This window comes from Poeciliopsis prolifica, unplaced genomic scaffold, assembly GCF_027474105.1.
Source record: "Poeciliopsis prolifica strain line A6 unplaced genomic scaffold, Auburn_PproV2 SCAFFOLD002, whole genome shotgun sequence".
NCBI lineage: Eukaryota > Metazoa > Chordata > Actinopteri > Cyprinodontiformes > Poeciliidae > Poeciliopsis > Poeciliopsis prolifica.
This window is the reverse complement of record NW_026562377.1, coordinates 13,605,719-13,631,975: the sequence shown is the minus strand read 5'-3', so window position 1 is coordinate 13,631,975 and position 26,257 is coordinate 13,605,719. Positions and strand designations below refer to the sequence as shown.

The 26,257-nt window shown below is 37.5% G+C and overlaps 2 protein-coding genes across 2 annotated transcripts; both read left to right on the top strand.

Moving 5' to 3' along the window:
* The first annotated feature begins 297 nt into the window (after positions 1 to 297).
* On the top strand, positions 298 to 17,466 carry LOC129368752 (uncharacterized). Its single transcript, XM_055043865.1, has 5 exons — positions 298 to 359; positions 577 to 2,441; positions 10,235 to 10,250; positions 10,552 to 11,746; positions 14,533 to 17,466. The coding sequence occupies exons 1-5, from the start codon at positions 341 to 343 to the stop codon at positions 16,985 to 16,987; spliced, it is 5,550 nt and encodes a 1,849-aa protein (XP_054899840.1). The 5' UTR covers positions 298 to 340; the 3' UTR covers positions 16,988 to 17,466.
* LOC129375462 (leucine-rich repeat-containing protein 15-like) lies at positions 6,728 to 12,525 on the top strand. The gene is made up of 2 exons (XM_055054563.1): positions 6,728 to 6,939; positions 10,235 to 12,525. Exon 2 carries the CDS (start codon positions 10,242 to 10,244, stop codon positions 11,940 to 11,942), a length of 1,701 nt encoding a protein of 566 aa, XP_054910538.1. The 5' UTR covers positions 6,728 to 6,939; positions 10,235 to 10,241; the 3' UTR covers positions 11,943 to 12,525.
* Positions 17,467 to 26,257: the final 8,791 nt, after the last annotated feature.

Sequence of the window (26,257 nt, the reverse complement as noted above, 5' to 3'; positions counted from 1 at the left end):
GGAGGCTCAAAATGTGGAAACAATGTCAAAACATTCAGACTTCTCAAAACTAAAAACAAGCGCGATAAATAAATTGTTGTAGTATTTTTATGGTATTAATGAGGACAAAAAGCATGAGGCATTTGTCAGGTCACCACAGTTAACCCTGCGTGTCCCTGTCTGTATTGATGACGTGACGTCTTTCTGGGCTGGCATGTTGGTGAAGAAGAAAGCCGGAAGCTTTGACAGGCAATGAGTGCACATCTCAGTTAGACAGCAAACTGAGATGCAAACTTCCCTTAAGTCCGAGTTGCAAACCGAGTTGCAGAGTGGCTCAGAGCGCAGCAACCAGCAGACCGCGATGGAGTCCTGCGTCAAAGGTTAGTTAAAAATTTCTATCTTCTTCTGCTTTTCACCTCTGAAACAGTTTTGATCTGTAGTGATTGCTGTCTAAAAATTTTAAATGCTCGTCATGCTGCTCCTCTCTAAAAAACAATTCATATATTCAACATGGGGTAATTTCTGAATCTCTATCAAAGCTAACCTGCCATTTTGTGTATATATTAAAACTATTACTTTTTTATTTTAATTACACAGGTACGCTGTGGATGATAATTACTCTCCTCACTCCACCTCTCTTCGATTGCAACAAGATTTGCCCTAGAGGCTGTCAGTGCCAATCTCTTAGTCACATTTTTTGCAGTGACCGTAATGGCAGAGATTTGCTGGAGGAGCTGAGTGTCCACACATATACTCTGCTGCTTGACAAGGCCAACATGGATGTCCTCGGTGAGAAGAGTCTGGAAAATAAGAGTCTCCTACTACGCTTTGGTCTGACCAACAGCCACTTGCACACCATCCATCCCTTGGCATTTCATGTAGCTCCCCAGCTCAAGTCCGTCAAGTTGACGGACAATGAGCTGTCAACTCTTCCCGCTCGGGTGTTCAGTCCTCTGTCTGTGGTCGAAGAGATTTACTTAGATGGAAACCAGCTTGAGGTCATTAATCCTGATATGTTTGCGGGCCTGGACGGGTTACTGATTCTGGATCTGAGCCGCAATAAGATCAGAGATCTTCCTCCAGACATGTTTGAAGGACTAAGCAACCTCTTTCTTCTGAACCTTGGCAGGAACAACATAAAGAAGCTATCGGCAACAATTTTTCACAGCCTGACTAAACTTCAGCTACTGAGGATGTATTACGATGAGCTTGAGGTGTTGGAACCGGGGATTTTTGATCAGCTTGAGAGTCTCAGTGTTCTGAATCTCCATCACAACCAGATCAAAAATCTTCCACCTCATGTGTTTTGGTCACTGAAGAACCTGACAGAACTCACCCTGTCCTCCAACCAGCTGAAGGGTGTCCCACGCAAGAGCTTCTACAACATGCCAAAACTTAAAAAACTTACAATTTACAGCAATCCCCTGCTATCGTTGCCAGACGAACTCATGGGCCACATGCCATACATTAAACAGTTTTATTTGTATGATACAAACCTCAACACTGTTCCTGGAAACCTGTTTGCTAACATGTCTGGACTTCTGGAGCTGAACTTCCATTTAAATGACAAGTTGAGGTACTTACCGCCAGATCTTTTCTGCTGTCTTCCCAACCTTGAAAAGCTCTCCCTCAGAAACAACAGTCTTCAGGATCTTCCTCCCAACCTTTTTTCCGCACTAGCCACACTGAAAATACTCCTCCTCAACGACAACAAATTGAAGAACCTACCAGAGAACATTTTTCAGAACCTCACATCACTTGTTACCATCGATTTGAAAAACAACAAGCTAAACACACTTCCTGGAGATATTTTCTTGTCAAATACAGACTTAAACGCTGTTACTTTGAGCGAAAACCCCTGGCACTGTGATTGTGCTATAAGAGAATTTGTAAGGTGGGTCAGAGAAAATGATCGCATTGTTCTTGACAAAGATGATGTGATATGTTACAGTCCACTGTTCAGCTTGCTGAGTAGGCTCCACACTCTGACTGACGACCAATTCAGCTTTTGTGATGAGAAAACAACAGGTAGCTTATTTCTGACGCAAACTGTCTCATATGAACCAACTCAAACACCGTGTTACACTTCTGACACCCAAACTACGAAATCAACCGCCTTAGAAACTACAACAAACTCAGCGACGGTTTATACCTCAGCCTCCAGTCAGGCTGATGCAACTCCCATTGCCTCACCTGTTTTTCATGATTTACTGATGGTTGAACATGGACCTGACTATGTTCACCACAACGTCCACAAACACTGGGTGTACGTGTGGTTTCTGCCGTCCGGTTCGGCTTTAATTGGATCCATAATGTTTTGTTATGTCCTTCTTCTAGTCGTGGGTTTGGTGCTCATTCTCGCTGCCATTTATGGGATGCATCGTCTTGGCACAGCCATGGACAAGATAAATGCTGAGTGTGCGCAAAATGAGGAGCACACCATGTTATCAGACTTGGTGCATGCTTGAAGATAAACACTCGCTTTCCACAAGCATTTTCCCCCCCAAAATGTCTACTATAGTATGCTGTCTTTATTGCTAATGTGGCTTTTTGTTTGTTAATTGAAGAATAAACTAGATTTAGAAACATTTAATGGTATTTTTTTTCTCCTCCCACTTTTTATTTTGTCAGTTTAAAATGTGTGCACTTTTCAGCTTTTATGTTACATCTATTACATGCAAAAAATATAATGAAGCAAACTTGATGTACAAGTCTTCATAGCCTCTCAACCAGAACAAAATAAAAGAACAAAATAATAAAAATATTCTAGTCAGCTTTGTCTTTTTTTAGTTGTCATCCTGAACAATTTAAATTTTATTTGAACATTCATGAAGATGCTTGTTGAGGTACATGCTAAGCTGCTTCTACAGAAATACAGTGAAGTGGATTGCTGTAGCAGAAGTGGAGAAACTATTTAAATACTTGCCAAAGTATCTTTTCTATAAGTATCTACAGAGACATTATAAGTAGATACTTAGTCTGTGGTAAAGTCACTTCTAACTATATCTTCAAATCAGAAAACAAGAATCTTTGTTTTGAACTTAAGCTGCATTTCCTGCATTTAGGCTTCAAAATGATATCATTCATGCCTCTCCCACCTCTAATTATCCCTGTCTTCCACATCTGTTATGTGTTTCTACTTCCCTTAAGTCCGAGTTGCAAACATTCAGTTTGTAGAAAACCAAAGTACACTGCCAACATTGCACCAATAAATTAATGTCAGTATAAGTGAAGAATAATACTGCTTATGCTTGCACCCAAAACATCTGTCATTTCTCGCCTTAAGTTTATCTGTATTTAAATACTTTGCCAAGTTGAAATGACAAAGAAGGAGGATTTCCAGAAATTCATCACAGTCTGGATAACGGGAAGGTTACTGAGTCTTTTGTATTATATGTCAAAACAGGAAGGAGATTGAACAGTGATTAAGCTCTTAAAATGTCAGTGAGTTTTCTAAAGGACACGTCTTTCTTTTACAAAAAGTGTCATCTGGACACAGTGAGAAATTTCCTCACTGTAATTTCAAAAGATAAAACCACAACAGCATGCAGAAAACCACACCCAACACAAACAGTCAGTGTCTGGGAACAGCTCAGGAGGAGCATCTTCAAAAAAAGACGTTTGAAGCTTTTTCAATCAACTTTTGGAATTGTATGACTAAAACTTATTAAACTAAAGGTTAATTTTTAGCACACCAGTAACTACATTTAAACTCACTCTTCTGAGGATGTAACAGAGAAGTTCATCTGTTAAACTGACAAATAAGTTTCAGACTAATTTAATCTTCAGAGTGTCAACACATGCTGCAAATTCCATGGGAAGCGATGAGAATTTAAAGCATAAAACAAAACAAAAGAGGATAAATTGGCAAACAGGACCCAAGTTCATTGCTATGACAACGGGTGATTAGGGCTTTCCAGTACGCTGAGCTCACACAACAGTGGGCACAAGCACATTGACCAACACTGTGAAAATTGGTGAGCAAGGGAACAGGAAGCTGCATGAATCGTCAAACATCTGACTGTGGAAAAAAATGGAAGAGCTATAAAAAAACAAAACTGTTGACTTCTGTGTTTGAGACAAGAGGAGGATTTACTTGTGATGAGCTGACAGGAACCTGCTGTTTTGACAGACTCTCAAAAGTAAACACAACTCGGGTCAAGCTATTCCCTTACGTAAAACATCTGAGCTTCACTTTAGCACAGAAGTTAACTGTTAAATTAGGGCATTTTTGCCAAACATTTTACTCCACATAAATAGTAAAAATGAAATCACAATCTTTTGATTCTAGGATTTTAAATAATAATAATAATAATAATAATAATAATAATTATTATTATTATTATTATTATAATCATAATTGCGTTTTATTTGTAACGCACCTTATATTTCAAAGAAATCTCAAAGTGCTACAGAGACAAAAATAAATTGTAGAGCTTACAATAAAACATACAATAATACATTTCACATCAAGTGGTACAAAAATACAAATTAAAAACTAACAATTCAAAGTAAAACTTACAATTCTAAAAGGCCTGTTTAAAAAGGTGAGTCTTAACACCTATTTTAAAGGCCTCCACACCTTGTGCGGCTCTTAGGGGCTCTGGAAGGGCATTCCAGAGTCGCGGAGCTACAGCCTGAAAAGCCCTATATCCCATAGTGGCAAGTTTGGTCTTAGGTTGATGCAGGCAGTAAAAGGAAGCGGAAGAACGAAAAACCATGTATGTAGGTTTTTAGGATGACACAATTGTCTCAAACTTTTCTGTTTTGTCATTAGCTTTAGTTATTATATGACACTAAAATAAGAGTAAGAGAGTTGTTATCTTTGCTTATGTTTTACCCTGTAAAAACAAATTGATGTATATACTTCAACCCTTCTTAATAACACAGGCATAGTTTACAGTTTTCTTTAAATTATCTTTAATGACAATTTATGTAGAAAGACTAGAAATAGACACTGAAAGTAAGCAATTAATCTTGAGGATTCACAAATGAAACATGGTATCATCCAGACAAACTTGAAACAAATTTTAAAAAAGGTTGATAATATAGTTATAAAACGACTTGGAAAGCGCAGACATTTATGAGGTTGGGACCTGGTACCCTGGCCTGGGTTAGTAAGATTTTTGCAAATCTAAACATCCCTGCTGCAATTTGCTGGCTCTGCATGGTGAGAATATCTAACTCCACCCATGCAGACCCATGCCAGGATTTGAATCCAGGATCTTCCTTCCAGAGCTGGTTGAAAAAATAAACAGGTGCCCTTTGAATCTCGTGCTTCAGAGAAAGGTTTTAAAGCAGGCCCACAGTTTTAACATTTGTTGATTGAGATTGAGAATACTAATTCATTTTATTTAAAGAGTAACCCCAAAATAACTTTTGTGTACAGATAAACTGTATGAATAACTCATTAAGTTTGCTGCCTTTTATTACTGTGCAAATTGTGACATTTTGTGTACTTTTGTTTAATTCTGCAGTATTTGTTCTGAAACCATCAAATCTTTCTTTCGTTTACAGCTTAGCAGCTTAATACCTCACTCAGAAATGCCCCAAATGCAATTCAATACGTGGCCTTGGGAGGATGATGAACATTGACTGATATTGTGTCTTAGCTTTATACAGGTGCTTAATTTGCAATATGGTTCTGCTTTCTGCTTTGGTATTGTATTCAGTTTGACTGTGGGAGAATCACTGCGCTGTTTAGGAAGCACCAGCTGCTCACTCAGTTGGGACAGTTACTATAGTGGGTGCTTCCCAGTCAAGTTGCTTTTTTGAAAACATAGACAAGCATTCTAGATGTTGGTTCAGTAAAGATGAAGGTGTTTTAGATGCTAAAACCACCTCAACATTACTAAAGGTGTTAGAAAAAGCAATACTCCCAGAACACCATGTTTTAGTTTGCCTTGTCCTAAAATGTCGCAGTGATACAATCATGTCCAACTTGGGGTTGCTGATGCGCTATCTTGCAGCCACATCAGTCCATACGTTAGCTCCACCCCTGTTATCATTTCCCTGATGGTTTCCTGTGTGTGAGTTTGAATGGTGAAAACAGCACTGACAGTAACAGAAGATACCCTGTCGGTACATTTCACATAAATAAGTACATTGTGTAATCAAAAATACACAGACACACTTTTTTTCTTTGACAGATTTCCTTCACTGCTCCTTATATTACATTCCCTTTAGACAGAATAATGACAAAAAAAAAAGTTTCAAGACATAATTTTTACATGGATGATAAATAATAAAACATTGTTTAGAGAAATATATATTTTATGCTGTTTTTGCCGCACAAGTAAGTGGGAGTATGAGCAGAAGTATATTTACAACTGCATGCCATTATATATATAGAGCTGTTTTATGAGCATACCAGAGAAGGGACACCAAAGTTATGTGCAACAGATTTGCATACACCCTAAAAATATCACACAAAACCTCCTCCTATTGTTTTTGACAAAATCTTTCATCGTCCCTGCAAGGTCCCTTTACTGACAACACAAAGCTATTGACACACACACACACACACACTCACTCACAAATAAATCTAAGATGAAATGCAGACCTCTCTCCCCTCCAACACTCACGCTTGGGCAGCAAAATCAGTTCAGACAGGGAGTAAAACAGCAGGGTTGGGCTTGTTCCCCTCTACTTTTCAAAGCTACAAAGAGGCAACAGAGCTACTCAACAGCCCGAGTAGAGCTTCAGGGAGACAGAGAAATCCTAAAAATTTCCAGGGCTTAGAGAGAGAGAGAGAGAGAAAGAGAGAGAGAGAAACAAGACAAACAAATAACTGATTTAAGGGAAACTTCAAGATATGACACAGGGCAGGAACATATGAAAGTGTGACAGTTCAGAAGGAAACTTTGAGAGGATTAATGAAGCAGTGGAAGGAAGGGTGTTGTGCATAAAAGACAACCCAACCAGTTCACTCTGCTCAGTGATCAACGAGGACGACTGAGGGTAAGTTCTGCAAAAACTCTTTGTCCTGTTTGATAGAGGCTCATCATAAATAAGCACAGAAGAGATTCTTCATTATGTAGAAATGTGAAACAAATATGAATAACACAAGAATGAAGTTTTTGTGTTAAAAATAAACCCATTTTAATGAAAGTTTTGTTTAGCTTTCATTCCTGTAATTTTCCTCGTTGATTACAATTTGGTTTCCTGGACACATTCCCTAGATTTAGATCGCAAAGTTTGCTGGTTCTGATTTTTTGAGAAACACTTTGGTTTATATGCCAGCTGTGGGAGAAGCAGAAAACATGAGCCTTTTATAATGAAATGAAAATGCTTTGCCCATTACACCAGACTGTTGATCCATCCGGGAATTTCCAGTCAGAGTATGTAAGTAGAGACACATGATTTAACCCACACTTTGGCTAAAGGAGCATTATGATACTGCACAAAACTGTATAAATAACAAATACTGTGCCTTGTTATGATGACAGTAAGATTCCTGCTGGTTACACACTTGGATAAGATTATGCGTCTTTGTGTCCCTAAGCTACTGTTATGTAAGATTTAGTTGTGATTTTATAGTGTACTATATTCCACTAAGCCACATACAATAAGAGAAGTTGTTGGCGGTCTCAAATACTACCAAATATGATAAAAAATACCTTTTATAAATTATGATATCCAACTCATTTTGCGATATAAGTATATTCAACACTGGTTATGGATTTTTGTTTGCAAACTTTTAACATATGTGTCATGTTTCATCCACAAGGGGGTGCTGCTGTACCTTCTGTTCCCCTATTTTCCCCAGTCTTGAATATTTATACAAAAAATTTAAAACGTAACTAAGTATATAGATAATTTACTACATCTGGAAATAACAATTTGAGACAATTTTCAGCTAATGCATGAAGACTAAACTGTATATTTACAATTCTGAAGAAAACATATGCCATTGTTATGGGTCAAAGTATTGCACATTTATTTAACATTTATTTATTTAATTGGGACATTTTGGACCCAACAGTGACATTGGTAAAGACTATGCAAGCAAATGTATTATGTCATTAAATAAGCAACAACATTTGAATCAGAGTAAATTATGTGGTTTACTCTGCATGGACAGAGTACTTACCACAAACTTTAATTGGAAACAGACATGACGTGAGAAAACTGTAAAAGCCTGTGAGGTAGTTGGGCGTCTTTTACAAGAAAGCAAGCAAGCAAGAAAGAAACAATGTAAGAAAAAAGAAACAAAGAAGGAAAGAAAGAAAGAAAGAGAAAGAGCAGAGATACTAATCCTTTTAGAAATTAAATTATGCAAACATGCTTGCGATGTGTTTCTCTGTCTCTTGGACACAAAATGAAAAATAAAAAAACACCGTCCTTCACAACCTGTTTGTACCCCAAAGCCTTAACAACCACAAGTCGAGCCACGTGCGACCCCAGGTCCGCTCAGCTTAACAAAACACGCAGTAACTCAGCCGTTCTAGGATCTATATGTGCCACGTTTGTTTGTAGCCACAGCCCCGCTCACCACCCTTCACTGAAGATTTGCAGGCAGTTTCTCAATAAGGGGGTTTAAGAAGAAAAAAAACAAATGTGCTGCCTCGGCAACTGACCTCATTAGAGCCTTTTTGGAGAGTTTGTTCCTTTGAGAGGAAGTAGCAGCTTCCCAAAGTGCCTCAACCACTAAGAAATGGCTCACGTTTCCTTGCCTCAAGCCACAGAAGGATTTGTGCAAGGAAGTAGGACATTATACTGAACTTACCAGGGGCATTACAAACAGGGGAGAACTGTTTGTCAGTCACGTACGGGTCATCTTTAATAGTGACAAACACACACAACATTTAACAATGTACTATTTAAAACAATCTTCTGAAATAAAGTTTTTGATTACTTTGAAAAAGTTAAATAGCCATTGTAGCATGTTGTTTTAAATTGTTGCATTGCCAAAAGCCCTCTAAGCGTTGTGATTTAGCCGTCAATTGGGTCAGCAGTGTTGGCAGGCAGTGATCCGACCCACTGGCAACACTGGGTCAATTCATGCTAATGTTTCCGTCTGGCATAAAACAACAGCTGAGACTGCACACACGATTACTGATCTGTAGGCATGTTTTCTGTGTTATGGTGTTGATTTATAGGATCCCTTGGTGGCATTAAAGCAATCCACAGCAGTTCAGGAGGGGCTCTGTACCTTTTGTGTCTATGGAGGAAGCAAAGTGCTCTTTTTTCGAAAGAATATTTGTTTAGTAAAATAGTTTAGTTCAAGTTTTCCTTGTAAAAAATCTATTTTATAGTGTGCGGGTTTTTTTTTTTTTTTTTTTTTCAAATGCAACATTTTACCAAAAAAAAAATTGTTTTGTGACAAAACCATAAAATAGAGAACTGATAACTTTCATCTTAAGGCTTCATTGGGTGCTCTATTCTGAAACAATACAAAACCAGGAACAAAAGCAAAAAAAAAGAAATAATTTCTTTTAAAATACATCACAGTTGCATCACTGGTTCAGTTGAGTGGGTTTATGTGAACCCACTCAACAACAAAAAAATGTATGTGTAGCCTTAAAATGTTGTCTCCAGTTATTCATCTTAGAAATAGTATAGTGTAAATATTTCTGTTGCATTTAGTTGTCACTACTCACTTCTACTCTTTCAGTCAATCAGTTTTGGGACGTTTTAGATTTTGAACTTAAATGTGTATTTGTGAAAGATAAACTTACAGTAGAAAGTTAGGCTAAATATTTGATCATTTGGTCATACCTTTGAGAGTTTAGTAAACCAGGATTTTTAAGTTGGCACTTAAATCTAAAAGAAGCAAAAAGTTGGGTTGGGAACTTGCAAAGCAAAGTCAGTCGGCTTGATTTCACATGTATACTTTATATTCTAACATAAAATCAGGACAATTTTTCTCTTGCGATTCCTTCTTCTGGTTTATTTTGTATACAGTCACAAATGTCAATTTAAAATTTCAAATGTATAAGTGTTTAAAGAGCCTCAGTGTTTATTCTTAACTCTTTGGTGCAAAAACTGATTGAAAATTGATTTATTCGATTTATTCACTGTTTATGCATTTTTAAGTCTGTATATGGTGGGGATGGAATTGCAAATGAAAACGTCCCTTTAATACCTATCCAAATATGAATCCAGCAAAAATATTATGATTGAGGCTTGCAATACTAATGAGATTGTTTTGTACAAAAGTATTGAAAGCATAAAAATACTTGAAATAAAAAAATCTGACGAATGACTTATTTTTAACTATTTTTTTTAAACATATCTTCTTCTTCTGTTGTAGGACCAAAATGGACGCAGTAACTTCTTTGCTGCTGTTTTTCTGTTCTCTCGGTGCTGCTTCTTCATCTTGTATGCCTGGATGTCAATGTGTAGGAAGAAAAATCTCATGCCAAGACCTCTCTGACTTCCCCACACATGTGCCGTCATCTACCACTCACATCAATTTTATTCATTGCAAATTTCATTCTCTGAAACATGAAGATCTCACTGAGTTTTCCTCTTCTCTTGAGGTTCTTATGATTGTAAAGACTGCTTTGAAGGAGGTACACCCTGGCACATTCAACTCCTCATTAAATCTAAATTTCATTGTAATGACAGAAACTGAACTGCAGGATCTCCCCGAGATGTTGTTTGAAAACCTGCAGAAACTTCAGACTTTGAATCTGAAAAATAACAAGCTCTTTGCAATCCGACCAAGATGGTTTTCCCAGTTAACAGAGCTGACACAACTGGACATGAGCAGGAACCGCTTCAGTTATGCACCAAAGGAAACCTTTCATGCCCTAAAAAAGCTGAAGTTCTTATCACTTGCTTCAAACTCTGTAACTCAACTATTCAGTGGCACATTCAAGGGTCTTTCTGAACTAGCAATCCTGCGCCTTAACAGAAACATTCTGAAGGAGCTTCCAGCTGACATTCTGAATGACCTTGTTAACCTGGAGGAACTGAGTCTCCAGGACAATCAAATTACTCATCTGGACCCTATGCTGTTTTCAAAGACTCCAAAACTACAGAAACTCTTTGTCTCCAGCAACAGACTGATGTCTCTTCCACAGGGGATCTTTTGTAATTTGCCTCTCCTCTCCCAGATTTCTCTGTATGAAAATGTCCTGAAGAGTCTGGGTCCAGGGGTCTTTGGCCCAATGCCCCTGCAGGAGCTGTGGTTGTATAACAACAAACTAAGCAGTGTGGATGATGACACATTCAGGAACCTGACTCAGTTACGACTTCTGGTTCTCAGTCGCAACCAGATCAGCCATGTATCTGAAGGCGCCTTTAGAGGTTTGATACAACTCGGGGAGGTCTCACTGCACACCAATCGACTCACAAGCCTAAAAGCCAGAACTTTTGAAGAATTGCCCCGTCTGGTCAACATATCTTTGGAGCACAATTTTATCACCTCCCTTCCATTGGATTTTCTGAAAGGCCTGAACAACGTGGGAGAAATAGATCTGCGGAACAACTCGCTTCCAAACTTGCCCCAGCACAATCTAGATTCACTTACTAAAGCAGAGAATGTCCTTTTACAGCAGAACCCCTGGAGGTGCGACAAGAATATTTTGCCTCTGAGGAACTGGCTCAAACTATACCCATCCAAGGTCAACCAAACTCTTGTGGTGTGTGAGATTCCTTTGAAACTGAAGGGTGAGATAATAGCAATGCTTGCAGATGAGGATCTGATGCCTGTCAGCCCTACTGAAGATCCTGCATCGGCCTCAACTGAGAAGAGGAGTCCCCCTACAGATGTACCCAAACAAAGCTCGCCGTCAGCTGAGGTGTTGACCACACCAACGTCAGAGCAAGAGAATCTGACTAACAGAGGACAAGGGGGAGGTGTAGAGACTAATAATATTTCACTTATTCTTATTGCACTTGCAGTGGTGTCCACTGTCATCATCAGTTCAGTCATCATCGGCTGCGTCTGCTGGAAGAGAAACAGGAGAGGAAATGAAAATATAAGCCAAATGAGTCGGAATTCAGTGCTGTAGACAAGATCACAATCAGAGACTTTTAAAGCGAAGGGAAACAGTTCATTGGTGATTGTATATCCTGAAAAGCTGCACTTTCAGTCAGTATTTGTCTTCTGTTATGCGACTTAAAAATGAAGGACATGAACATCTCATTCACTAGCTGTAAAATGAAGAACCATATAATGTCGTGACCAGCCAGCACCTTTGTCTTAAACGTGAACCAGGCCTCTGTATTTGGCAATAGCCATGACAGTTTGATGCTGATTCCTCTATAAATAACAATGCAATTAGTAAGAAGTTTATCATTTGTGGCATTAGGATAATGCAGTCTGTATCTGACTACACTATAACACAGTTTTAATGCAAAATGCCTCTGTATTCTGAATAAATGACAACTTTTCTTCTTAATAATAGACTGCTTTATGTTTTTAGTACTATAGATATCCATATTAACAACATGGCTGCGTATAAATAATATTTCAGAAAACATTAAAGAAAATCTTATAAATCAGTCTGACTGAAAGAAGGCTTTGTGCATTACAATGTTTATTTAGTTCACAAAACTTTTTAGTGACTGTTTTCATCACTGACTCCTTTTTTTATCTTGACAAAACAATTTTATTTAGAAACTAACTAAATAAAATATTTTTTCTTGTATGAAAATGTGGGTAATGTCTTTGAGACTACATTAGATTTTGCTCAAAGCAGAAAGTAAATGTGTATCTGTTTAAGGCAAACATAACAAAGCTAAGGTATGTTACTCAATATGAAGAAAATATTACTCACAAAGATATGAGACCATTTATTAATATTGAGTTGAGAGAAATTAGAGTGAAGCTAAAATGACAAAAAGATGATTTAGTTGTGATTAAAACTAAATTGGATTTTACTAAACAGAATTCAAATTAAAATATGCTGTCATGATAGAAGTAAACTGTTGCACACTTTGGAAATCAAGCAATCTTGTAATTCACTTCTATCTGCAATGAAGACTGCTGTTCTTTAAAAACCCAATCACAACAGCGCCATCTGGTGGAACGAATAAAACTTCTCATTTTAAAACAGACTATTGCATGCAAAGATCAGACAAAACAAACGGATTTTGAGCTTTACGTGCATCAATTCTCTGCGGAGGGAGTCAGAAACAACAATTGGGAAGCTGTAGATAACATTCAGATTGTAAGAAATTGTTCATGTTTTAAGTTGTGTTTCCTGCAGCTATTTTGGGAATAGAACCAGAATAAAAAGATTTTGTTGTATTGTCATAAAATAGCTGCATGTTCTTAAAACATAAATACCCACAAATCACAAAATACTATAGAAGTTGTACTTCAGTAGCTAATAATCAAAACTACCCTTAAAGACAAAACAGCTATTGAATTGAATTAGCAGAGAACATTACATTAGATATATGCTTCTTATGCTTGGTATTCACATGTTGTAGTAGAATATTTGCTGAATTTTATTGAAATACCATTTCTTTATATGCATTTTTTTTTTACATTATTTATTTGTTTGTTTTAATTCCATTAGTAATTTGCTTAGAATATGCATAAAGACAAACCCTGAGTGACAGAAGTTTAAGAAACCACATTGCTCCAGTGAGACATAATAAAAAAGAGTCGGCCGGTGCAGAAAAATGGAAAAAGCTTAGGAAATTTTACATTGATTTTGATCTTAATCAAAGATGATAAAATTAAAGTTGTTTGTGACCAATGCAGAGAGTTTTCCCAGTGTGAAGCATCATTTAAATGTAGCACAGTAAAAACTAGCAAGTGACCCACACAAACAAACATCAGAGGGAGGTTTTCATGAACCATGATCCATTCAGAGTAAATATCAATAAGAGCAAAGTGAAAACAGGCAAAAAAGCTTATAGGAAATTACAAGAGGGGATTAACTAAATATTAATAAAGATTTTTTCAGCAATAATTGAGAAGGGTATGTATTGTTCAAATTATTAAATTATATATTTATGTGTTATTTTATATTCCAATAACTATGCCATCTTTTCAGAGGTGTCTAACTGGTTTCCTTTCAAAAACAAAACTATTTTTTAACCAAATCATATTGACTCTGAAATTTGAGTTTTTCTGGTGTCATACTGGTGTTATGCAGCAAGCTGCTGTCCCTGCTCTTATCTCTGGCTCCAGAGGTTTGCTGGACCCCGCCTCACATGCCTTCATATACTTAAAGCTCTACATGTTTTGAGATAAGAAATGAGACTGCGCTTATTTATGTTTTCTTGTGGGTCCATCCAAGTTGCAGAAGTACTAAGGTAAGAAAAGCGTTTGTTATTTCTGAGAAAATATTAGATTATGAGATTTTTTTGGTCAGTAGAGTATATTGTTATCATATATATGTTATAGTTTTTTTATTACATCAGTTTATTTATTATACTGTTTTTGTTCTTACGTTTTTGACAACAACCTACCACATGGACTAAAGATTTAAATCAGCCAACTAACTATCATGCTAAACTTTTACATGCTAATTATATATATTTGTCATGCTGAAAAAAAAATAAACTCAAATTTTACTTTATGAGAACTTTATTATTAATTAGTAAATTAGGAATGATAAAATTTTTCCCCTCCGTTTTTTGTAGAATGTCAAGAATGTTGAATGGAGGGATCATCATTTTCCTTTTATCTTTACTGATTGACTTTTCCATTACTCAACCCGATCAACAAGAGAATCAGGAAGTGTATGGTGTGTCTGCAACGGAAATCCCCCGCACTCTGAGACCTGGTGTGACAGAGGTCTTCTTTGTGAACAGCCAGATTCATACAATCCCCAGTGGAGCTTTTGTTGGAAGTCCAGACCTTGAGAAGGTGGAGTTTATGGAAACAGGAACAAATACAATCGAGGTTGGAGGCTTTGATGGTTTGATGAAGCTCAAAAGTATTGAGATATCCAGTAATCCTTTGAGGTCAGTGCCTGTGGGTTTGTTTAAAGAAAACAGCAATCTGGAGACAATTATTATGAAGTTTAACAAGCTTGTTCGACTTGAAAAAGGTTTGTTTGATGGTCTCACAAAGTTGGTAGACCTACAGTTACATGGAAATGAAATTGAGTTCATTGAAGACCAGACATTTGACGATCTCGTCAATCTTAAAAAAGTCAATTTGGGTAAAAACAATCTTACTTCAGTATCCACAAGCTGGTTCTCAAACCTGAAAAGTCTGACTGTGATACGGCTGTATGACAATCAGCTCTCCACCATTCCCGAGGATCTCTTCATGGACTTAACAGGCTTAGAGGAAATAAATCTCCAAGGAAACATGATCAGTGAACTATCCCCAAATTTATTTCCACATAAAGGAAAGCTTGTTAAATTGTTTTTGGAAAATAATCTTTTGACTAATTTACCTGAAGAATATTTTGTTGGCTTCCCTAAGCTTAAAACCTTGACCCTAAAAAATAATCAACTGATCAGCCTGCCGCCGGTGCTTTTTGGTGAAATGCCTAAACTGACTGAACTGAGCCTCCAACAAAACAACCTCAGCACACTTCCTAAGGGAATCTTCAGCCCATTGAAGAAAGTTAAGAAGCTGGACCTCTCCAAAAATCAATTTGTGAATTTGTCTCCTGATTACTTTGACGGACTTGAGAAGCTCACTGATCTTTACATCCAAGGCAACATGATAAAGTCATTGGATGCACAACTATTTGAAAATCTTCAGTTTGTGACCACAATCAAGCTTGCCAACAATGACCTTCGGACACTTTCTGGGGATGTTTTTGACTCTTTGACCAAACTCAAAAAACTTGACCTTAGTAACAATCCATGGCAATGTGACTGCAATCTGCTAGATTTTTATCACTGGATAAAAACCAATGCTGTTAAGCTCTCAACAGGAGTTCACTGTGAGTATCCAGAACATCTGAAAGGACAGGAAATTAAATTGTTAAATGAGGATCAGTTAGTTTGCCCCACTCTCCCACCCATTATCACCACCTTACCAACCACTATACCAACAACAGTTCGAACAACAGAACCGACGACCACTCTCACTACTACAACATCCACCACCTCTTTACCAACCACCACACCAACAACGACACAGCCAACCACCACCACACCAACAACGACACAGCCAACCACCACCACACCAACAACGACACAGCCAACCACCACCACACCCACAACGACACAGCCAACCACCACCACACCCACAACGACACAGCCAACCACCACCACACCCACAACGACACAGCCAACCACCACCACACCCACAACAACACAGCCAACCACCACTACACCCACAACGACACAGCCAACCACAACGCCATCAACCACTGCTACTTCCACCTCAGTACCAACAACTACATCAACAACAACTGAGAGTACAGTTATTACGACAACCCCCACAACTATTGCCATGACCACAGTTCCAACGACCACAACAATAATTACAACAACCATGATGACAACCACTCCAACCACAACCTCTACCTCAACAACTACACCCACAACAACTACCCCTACCACTATGACAACTGCACCCACCACCTCCCTTACAACTGCCCTAACAACTTCACTTTCAACAACTACTATAACAACAACAGCACTTATGACAACCACCACATTCACAACTGCACAATCTACCACAATGACTACTTTACCAACCACAACCACACTTACACCTACCACCACAGTGACCACAACGACACCCACAACACCAAAACCCACAACGACCACACTCCGGACCACCCTTACAACAACAACCCAACCAGAGACTCCGACTACATCAACTCCTTTTGTAAACTCTACTTTTATTCTAGAGCCAAAATTGTCCTACGTTCAACACATCAGCAGAAAAGTTCAAGAATGCAAAATGTGGACGATGATCTACACCTCACTGCTTGTGGTTGAGATCACCTGCTCGCTGGTGTTGGCTAAATTCACCATTTCTCTTTATTGGTTGTTGCAATGCAGAGAAAGAATGAACCACAGACTCATCAAGCTCACTCACTTTTCCTACAGAAGAGAAGTGATCCTGAAGCCTGTGCAGGAGGGAGAAACCCAACGTCTTCTGCATCACTATGATAATCAATAAGCCAGCAGAGGTCATTTGACTCAACAGTGCCTCATTAAACCTGCTTCTTAACTCTTTGTCAAACTGGAAATAAGTAGTGATTCCTCACAAAATTTTGCAGTGATAGCTCCTTTAAAGATGTCTGACATTGACTGCTAAGTTGATTTCCAATGTTTCATGTTTGTTGATTTCCTTTGGTTAAAAAAAAATCTTTTGAATATCTTAACTTTTATGTATGATAATTTGGTGAGTTGTTGATAATTTTAGCTTTTATTTTTTATATATGCTTGATTGTCAAATATCATTATTGCCTTGTATTTGTCATATTACTTGTTACTGTAAATGACTAAATTTCATCCATTAAGTCTGCAATGTAAAATAATCGCTTTGATTTTCTATAAATTATTCAGCAAATATTGGATTTGTGGAAATATAAATATGGGAAACAAAGATTTTGCTCCAGAACACATTCTTCAAACTCAATGGTAATGCTTTTTGAATCTATTTAAACACATTTTAAAAAATCACAAATACTCATTTCCTCTGATTATTTAAGTGGTCATTTTCTTCTTATTTTATAACAGTGGTGCAAAACTAAATGGAAAAATCTTGGAGTAAAAATCTAACATCAACAGGATCTATTTTTGGACAGCACTAACATCATGCTGATGTCAACACAACCATATTATAAACAGCAAGTCATGTGTGAAGAACATTTTTAGAGTCGCTAGGAAATCTGGATAACCGCCACTAGAGGGCAGCTTTGAGTTAAAAAGAGAGTCTGAATAACAGAATACCTTTTCCACCTTAAACCTTCTTATAACGTCAAAAACCTTCATAATGCTCCCCATTATAACGGGAAGTTTTGCTTTAAATTAACCAATGCAGACAAGAAATCTAAGGAAATAAGTTGTTAATATTTAATGAGCTTCAAACAAGTCTGTTTGAAACATGACAACTCACACAATGATCTCTGCAGTTACAGAGCAGATCTGAATAAAAAGAAAGTTGTGCCCTCCAGCTCAAAAAAGATGATTTAAAGAGATTGAATTGGGCTAACATAAATGTGCCTTGTGAAATGTAACTCAGTGCTTTTTTCTCAGACCAACAGAAACAGAAATAAATGACTCGGTTACATCTATCGCAGGAGATCAGATACTGAACAGACAAGCAGTAATGAAGTATGGCACAATAAAAGATTATCACCAAAACAATGTGTAAACCAAAGATTTTCATAAAATCATTTTTATGCCTCCAACAAGTCTCTCCCACTGCAAGTGCAAAAGGAATCCTGCCTAAAAACAAACACTTGATGCGGAAGAGATCCAAAATGTCAAGAAACAAAGAAAGTTGTGGCTCTGAATATTTCATCTCACTCTGAATTGTTGTGTAACATGCTGTTAGTCTTTGTCCATGTTGCATCACAAAGCTTTTCTCATCTCTGTACATAGCATGCAATCTGGCACTATTTCAAGTATTAATCCAGAACAGAAAGACTAGTGGGTGACAGACAAAGTTTTGATGATTTTTGGCTGTCTATAAAAGTAAAATACAATATAGTATTAAATACACTACTGAACACCACTGATATGACAACCAAAAGGAAAATACTTGGTGCATTATACAGCCTATGCTGATATGATGAGGGCTATAACATGCATTAACAAACATGAGATGAAAAGAAGAATTTAATATATTAACAAAATCTCCAATTAATTTGTCAATAGGAACAACATAAAATTGAAGGAATGACTCGTGATGAAATGTAATTCACTCCGACACAGTACTATTTCAAACAAAAGGAAAAACCTCAGTAATTAGATTTAAAAGCTAGTGTTCACATCTTCCATCAACTCCACGGTAGTATGGCCTATTTCCTCAAACTATGACAACAACAGGGCACACAAAACATTACAGTAAATTGTAACACTGTGTTATCTGTGAATGAGTGGTGACATCATTACTACTCATGATATAGAGATGCATGTAAAGCTCAATGGGCTCAAAAATCTTTTGGTGTTTTTATTCTCCTATGCTAAAGATACCTGATATCAACAGAAAGCTAAAGAACAGTAACTAACTCTAAACTAAAACTAAAGTCTCTCTTCATAAAGTAATATTTGCAAATCTTCTTAATCTTCTCTAAATTATAATTTTTCTTTTACCACACAGGACATGCAAATGTCCTGAATGCTTTGAGTTCATGTTCCAAGATTCAGGAATATGAGAAAAAAGTCCTCCAAGTTCTGCTAATGAGCCTGAAATGTAGATGAGGAGTCAATTGCGTGTGAAAAGGGCAATGTACTGAGGAACATAAAAGGCCGTAAATTGGGAGGAACACATTGCATCTTAGCTTAGTTATCTCAACTGGAAACAGTTCGACGTAAACTGGAAGATTTTCAGCTGGGAAAGTGCAGCTGATTACCTGAAGTTAATGGCCAAAAAAAGGCCTGTGCCAGACTGGAGCATCTGACAAAATGTGTCTGTCTGGCCAATATAACTCTCATTTTTCACCATATTTTGCTTTCTGATGGAAAACAAAATGTTAAACTGTAAAAAGCATGTCCGGTTTTGCTTTTAGAAGCAAAAATAGAATGCAGAAAATGGCATATGAAAAACATGTTTTGATGAGTTTTGTTCCATTGTTTTTTGCACTGTTTTTTTATCCTTAAAATACCAAGAGAACTCCTCAAACATCAACTTATGGTTAAAAGCTCAAAGGTACTATTGCACCCATATACATAACCCAAAAGGTGTTTTTATTTTTATTAATACCAGATGCAATCCTAATTTAATAACGCCAATCAAACAATTAGAATATTATCTCAAGACATTGATTTTGCAGAGGAAAGCTGCCCTTGCAATTAGCTTGTCTACATATGTCTGAAAAATTGTGTAATAGATTATGATGTAGAATTAAAATGACTGAAAAACATTATTTTCTAATTCAAATATTTAATAACAGTTAATCCAACAACTTGGTGGTTTTCTGATTTGTAACCGACATATATTGAAGTCAAACAGTTTATAGTTGCACTCATGACCATAAGGAATCTCCCACATGCAGAGGAAGCAGGAAACCATGGATCTGGTGTCACTCCCATCATCCTCTCCCCAACTTCAACTTCTGACCTCGGGAGTGTCCAGCAGAACCAGCTGAGCCCAATCATTGCCTGCCAGCTGCTCCCCTACAGGCAACATGTAGCTCCAGGAGGCTAAGGTCACCATGATGCCGTCTCATTTGAGGCTAAAAATGGAATATTCTGGTAACTGCTGATGAAGGCTACATGGAAACTCAGGTCACTTGTGCATGATCTTAAAATTGATCAGTGATCTAAAATATAAAATATAATTACATTTAAAATGTCTCCGTCTGAGAGGTGCAAATTGACACATAGTTGGTGAAATGTTTTGAGGCTGCTTTCTGCACCTTGAATAGTCAGATATAAAATATGTAAAACAACAAAAATGAAAAACAAATGGCTAAGCTCTTGGGTTGCTGTGGTGGTGCGGGGGTTAAACACGTCCCTCATATGGAGGCTTTCGTCCTGGATACTGCTGTCGCACGTTTGATTCCCGGCCTGGTGACCTTTGCCGCATGTCTTCCCTCTCTCTTTTTATCTGCCTTTCACTTTCAAATAAACGCCACTACAGCCAAAAAAAAAAAACCTTTAAAAAAATGGCGAAGCTCCTGTCAGAATACATTGATTATTTCAGTATTTTACAATGTTACCCCACAAAATATAATATTGCAAAACAATATTACTTTCCTATTTCTCAAAGTCATTCCAGCGTAGAAATGTTACATCAACATTTGAGAAATGGTTGTCTTAATTCTGAAGGAGAGGTAAACTCTCTGAAGCTCAAAGTGTTAAGTGTGACTCAGAATCCACTAGTGTCTCAGAACAAATCAAAATTGTAATTTAATAAAGAGCCAATTAGGTGCTCTATTAAGCTCTGATTTATTTTGCTGGATCTCATTATACCAGGTTTCTCTTGTAAAGTGCTCATAGATCATGCGGGTTGCTGGTTTATAAAATGAAATTATATGTCACATATTTTGATTAACGTTCTCAATAAAGAATGAAAAAAGAACAAAGAAGCCATTGCCTCTAAGCCTGCATTAAAAAGTCCATCAGTCACTCATTCCGATGAAAATGTGTTGATGTGATACACAGGGACAGTTTATAAACCATTATGACTGCAGAATGTTTTGATTTAATCCTTTAGTGACAATTACAGACGATAAAGTCCACGGGAAAGTATTTATAATAAAAAGCACACCAGAATTGATGTGAAGAGGAATCTAGTATGTTACTCTGAATAGCCATGCCAGCAGCCGAGCTGCCATAACAAGAAGGAGTAATAGCTTCATATAATGACTTGTCAGAACTGGTATGAAAAAATGAGATATAAATAGCCCGACTTGCAGTAAAAAAAAAAAAAAAGAAAAGAAAAAAAGACATGGCTATTTTTACTGTGCCATCGTCTCTTCTGTCTAATTTTAGTTAAAAAATGAGTCCTCCTAGCTGTCCAGGCACTGCACTCATCCATCTGCAAAAAAACTGCATGTATTACTGAAAATGAACAACTCTGGGAGTCGTCATATATTCTGACACTTCTGGCAGAACTGCAGCTCTCAAAGTCAAATCAGTTTGCCTCTTTTGATTAAAGTGAAGCATTTAGACATTTCTGGGATTTCTGATGTTAGTCCAAACCCCAGAAGAGATAATGGTGTCACTGACTTAACGAGAAGATTCACCTTCGCTGCACCCCTGGAGGAGAAGGAGGCATTAGCCCACCATACTGGATACACTTCTGCTACTCAGCTCCAGCTTCTGCAGGCCAGCTATTTGACTTATAATTGGTCGGTGCAATTAGAGCAATTTACTCTGTTCTGGTCATGGACCCCACAGGAGGGCAGTTTGGGTCAAAAGCTGAAAAGCGAAGGCTTAATGTTTAATTAGAGGAAAATGAAGAGATGTGCTGTTTTCATCCTGACGTACAGACAGACAGACTTCCAGAAATGCAATGCTAAATTGTAAAGTCACTGCAGAGACTGATTCAATGTCAAATCTAAAACAAATGGTGAATGATTGTAGTACTATGAAAAAAGTATTTCCCTTTTAAAACATTTCAATTGCAATTAAATACTCAAGATCTTCAAAAATATGCTTTCAAATAAATAATTTATCAAGGAAATATGTGAAGCAAAAGAACCTGGCCTCAACTTCAAATATAATCACCCCTGTGTTAAATGATAGACTGATGGAGATAATACACTTTTGGTTCAGATGCACTGGCCACACCAGAACTTGGTTATTTCCACGCTGTAGAGACCAGCCCTCATAAAAAAAAAAAAAGAAAACACTTTCTGACAACATAACTTAAAAAATTTAAACAAGAACACTGTGGAATGGCTAAACCTTTGTTCTGCAGCACTGTACAAACATGGATTGAAATGATACGTTCTTTCATTTGGTGATGTTGTACTATTCAGTTTCCTTTAACTATTTATGAACCTCTATTTAAGTAACTGAAGTTTTTTTTGGCAATAAAAGCGTGCTCACAAGATTCCTGTGATAACAGAGTCAGAGATGCACTTTTTGTTTTGTTTTGTTTTCAGAGCATTGAGTGATTTGACCTCAGGGTGAGCCTGCCTCCATGTCCGCTCCTGAGAGGATTGGGAGCTTATCTAAACATTTTCCATTTTAAACTGATCTTGAAAGTTGACTGATGGACTCAAAATTGTTTTGAAATGATTTTGTATTATGAAAGGTTGAGATTTTAATAAATGACATGATGATAGATGTAAAATCAAGATCATCTTAAAGTGACAATTTAAACATGCTTTACTGATTCTGTGCTTTCTGGTAAAATACTTAGGATTTGGTTCTTGATTGATACATTTTAATTTGCCTCTGCTTTGCTATTTTAAACATTTATTCTCAGACACTTCGTTCCTGTAAACTCTACAATTCTTTTGACATCCAGTTACTCCAGGAGGAGTCATCCTGGTAAAACATGTCAGCAGTGCTGAAAGAGTGAGGAGCCTTTCTGCTGTGTCAGGGGAGTTCCTGGTCGTAACCTCACCACAGGCGACTCTGATCATTGAGTAGCAATATAAATGGAAATTAGACCTTCCAGTGTAGAGAGAAGAGAAACAATGTGAAGGAAACAATGTTGGCCTCTAGATCAGTAACAAGCTTAAAGATGAAATGTCGAAACACAAGCCTGAACATAAACGTAAGCCTTTCTCCTGATGAAAAACTTGTTTCTTTGTGTTCGTTTTTAAAGTCTGATATGTTTTAAATCTGAGATATTTTGTCAAAAACATAACCAGAGGCAACTATTTCTTGCAGATGTCTAAAATGATTATGTTCTTGAATACTATGTGATAGAAATCTGGGTCAACTTTCATGAAAAGAGTGACTTTTCAAACGAAGTGAGGCAGGGAACGTTTTATCAAGAAACTAGCAAAACACATCTGTTTGAACTTACCGCCGCCGGCCTGTTTCTGTGATCCTAAAATACCCTGCATAGCAAAATGCTTGAGTTTATTTTCTGACACTGTCAGAATACTGGGAGAAACCACAGGTGAGACAGGGTCAGATCGGCTGACGTGTGATGTGACAGCAGAGCTCTTTTAGAGACAAAATAAAGACTGAATGAAGACAGACAGTGGCCTTTCAGTGAAGGGAAGTGTCCGTGGACCAGTTCAGCTTTCCAGCCACCATGATAATCAAGCCATTCAGCAAGGGATTGGAAACAGCTTGAGTGCTTGTCTGTGTCTCCTGAACTGGTGGTTGGTGAGTAAAGCGGCTCAACCCACATGCTTCTGTGTGTGCCTCAGGGGTTTTCAGACACAGACCCTGACCCAGCTGGAAGCTGAAGAACCTGTGGCCATCATCTGTTCAGACAGCAGTGGCAAGTGACTGTGAGTTCACAAACCCTGTCTATTGCCAGCGTGATAACACGACTGCTTAAGGATAATAGAAATTACCAATGACTGCCTAAAACTACTGTCAGAAATGTTAAATGTGCCACTATAGTTACACCGGATGGGTGTTGTATGAAATCAATCTTTTTGAGTTTCATATCATGTTATTTTATTCCTTCATCAAATTCATACCTGGAGTGTTGATTTGATTCTTTCAAGCATTCTTGTGATATCCTGCAATATATATCACCACAAATGTTTTCACAAAGCTCTTCCTTGGAGCTGCAGCCTCCAACCAACCCTCCACCTCACAGAGCCCCCTTCCCTTCAGCTCCTCCAGACTAGCAGCAGCAATTTGCAAACACCTGGTGGAACTGAAAGTCTGCTAAACTCGTTTTACAAACTAAGTCTCAATCCACTGCTCCTAATTATGCCTCTAATCATTATGTTAGAGGCATAATGATAAATGTTGTGTTAGAGAGCTGAAGGAGGAGCTCCGGAAAGAACAGGAGTATTTTAAAGAGACAGAGTCCCAATTTCAAGACATCAAATTGTGAAGTCAGTTTTGCTTGATATTTACAGAATTTTTGTAATAAAAACATTTATTGTGTTAGAAAATGACACATAATACAATCTTCAAGTAATTATCTAGTGACAAATTTAATCTTTTTGTGATGTTTTGCAGTTCTCTTCTGATTAATGCTGATATTTGTTGCTCCATTTAGACACACATTTATTAGATTTTGGATAAATTTCGTAATATCATAAAACAGCAAGGATTTAAATGCACTCATCAACATAAGTTAAAGATAAAATAATCAGCAGTATAAAACTGTCCCAGGGGTGGTTTTTGTTTATTCATTTGTCAGCAGCTCAAGTTTGAAACATCTCACTCAGACTTTGTGAGTTGGGAGATGCTGCAGTCCTTTTTGACCCTGAGCAGGCAGGATAAGCGGGCTCTCAAAATGGATGGATGGATGTTTGCTCTTGTTTGTGTCAAGAGTGGAGCTTGACTCAGCAGCTGTTCACTGGGGACCGGGTAGGTTGGAACAGCCGGCTTTCTCTGAGTTCTCAGACATCGCATGACAATTTGACATTTCAGCTCCGCTGGACTTAAAACATTTCATTTTATGTTTGTTCTTTCAAGTCTCAGGCCCACACAGCTCCTACCCCTCAATCTAGAATGAAGACTTTTAAGACATGTTTTGAACAATTCATAGTATCAGGTAATGTTTGCAGTAGCAAAGGAAGAAATCACAAAGACTGCTGCTCGCGCAATTACACTAAGCAATCATCACAGCATGACCTGAGACCTGCTAAGAGAGGAATAAATACATATAAATTAAGCTGACATGCTAATAGCATGAGAGGCATTTCAGTTTATTAAAGAAACAGTTTGTGAAAGAGTATCTGCATCCATTTGAAAAATAGGAACTCTTTTAGTTTTTTTCTGTTTTGTGAAGTTTTATTTCACACAACAAAAAATGAAGCAGCCACCTCAAATTTATGAATGAGAGAATAAAACTAAGATAGACTTATTTAGGGGTGAATTCTTCCTTCTGGTACTGATTATGTTTTCTGACCCTTTGCTTTTTTGTATAACAAAAACCATAAATGAGTGGCAGAAATAAACTGTCTTGCATACATATGTGTTTGTGTGGTGCTTATCGTTGCTTACACACTGAGGACTTGTCAAAAATAAGCAGAGTGGCAGTGAACTCCCCTGGAGGCTGTTAGATATTTTTTAACATTATCATTTTGTTGTTACTTTAGTTTATATTCAGTCTAAAGTATTATTGTGATTTAGTATAAACTGACCTGGAGGTTACAACTGTCTTCATGCGAGATAGTAAAACTTTATGGTTCTCAGACCCTAAAGTTTTCTCTGGTGTTTATCTACCCGGTCTTAGGTGACAGTTTGACCCAGAGCTGAACTGGGCTCAGATTGTAAATTAGATATCACACCTGGAACTGAGTTGTTGGTCTGTTTGTGTTAAATGTTTTACGACCTCTGTTGTTTGATGCTTTGACAATAAAGAGGGAGCTCACGTGAAAGCAGATCAGAACTCTCTTTTGACCAGCCCGGAGGAGCTGTTGATCGGGATTTCTCCTTCTGCAGAAGCCTGACCATATTTAATTCATATACGTTGTCTGTGGTTATTTTATTGTAGGTTCGAGGAAAATACCTAACAGAGGCATTAAAGGGGTGTTATGTAAGACAGTTGTTGGCTGTACTTTGCTTTCCCAAACTACTGCTTCACGTTTCTTCTGTTTTGACAAAAGTTAAGACACAATCACATACTGACATGTCACCAGTGTGTTTCTCTTTTGAATCACTGCAGCATACTAAA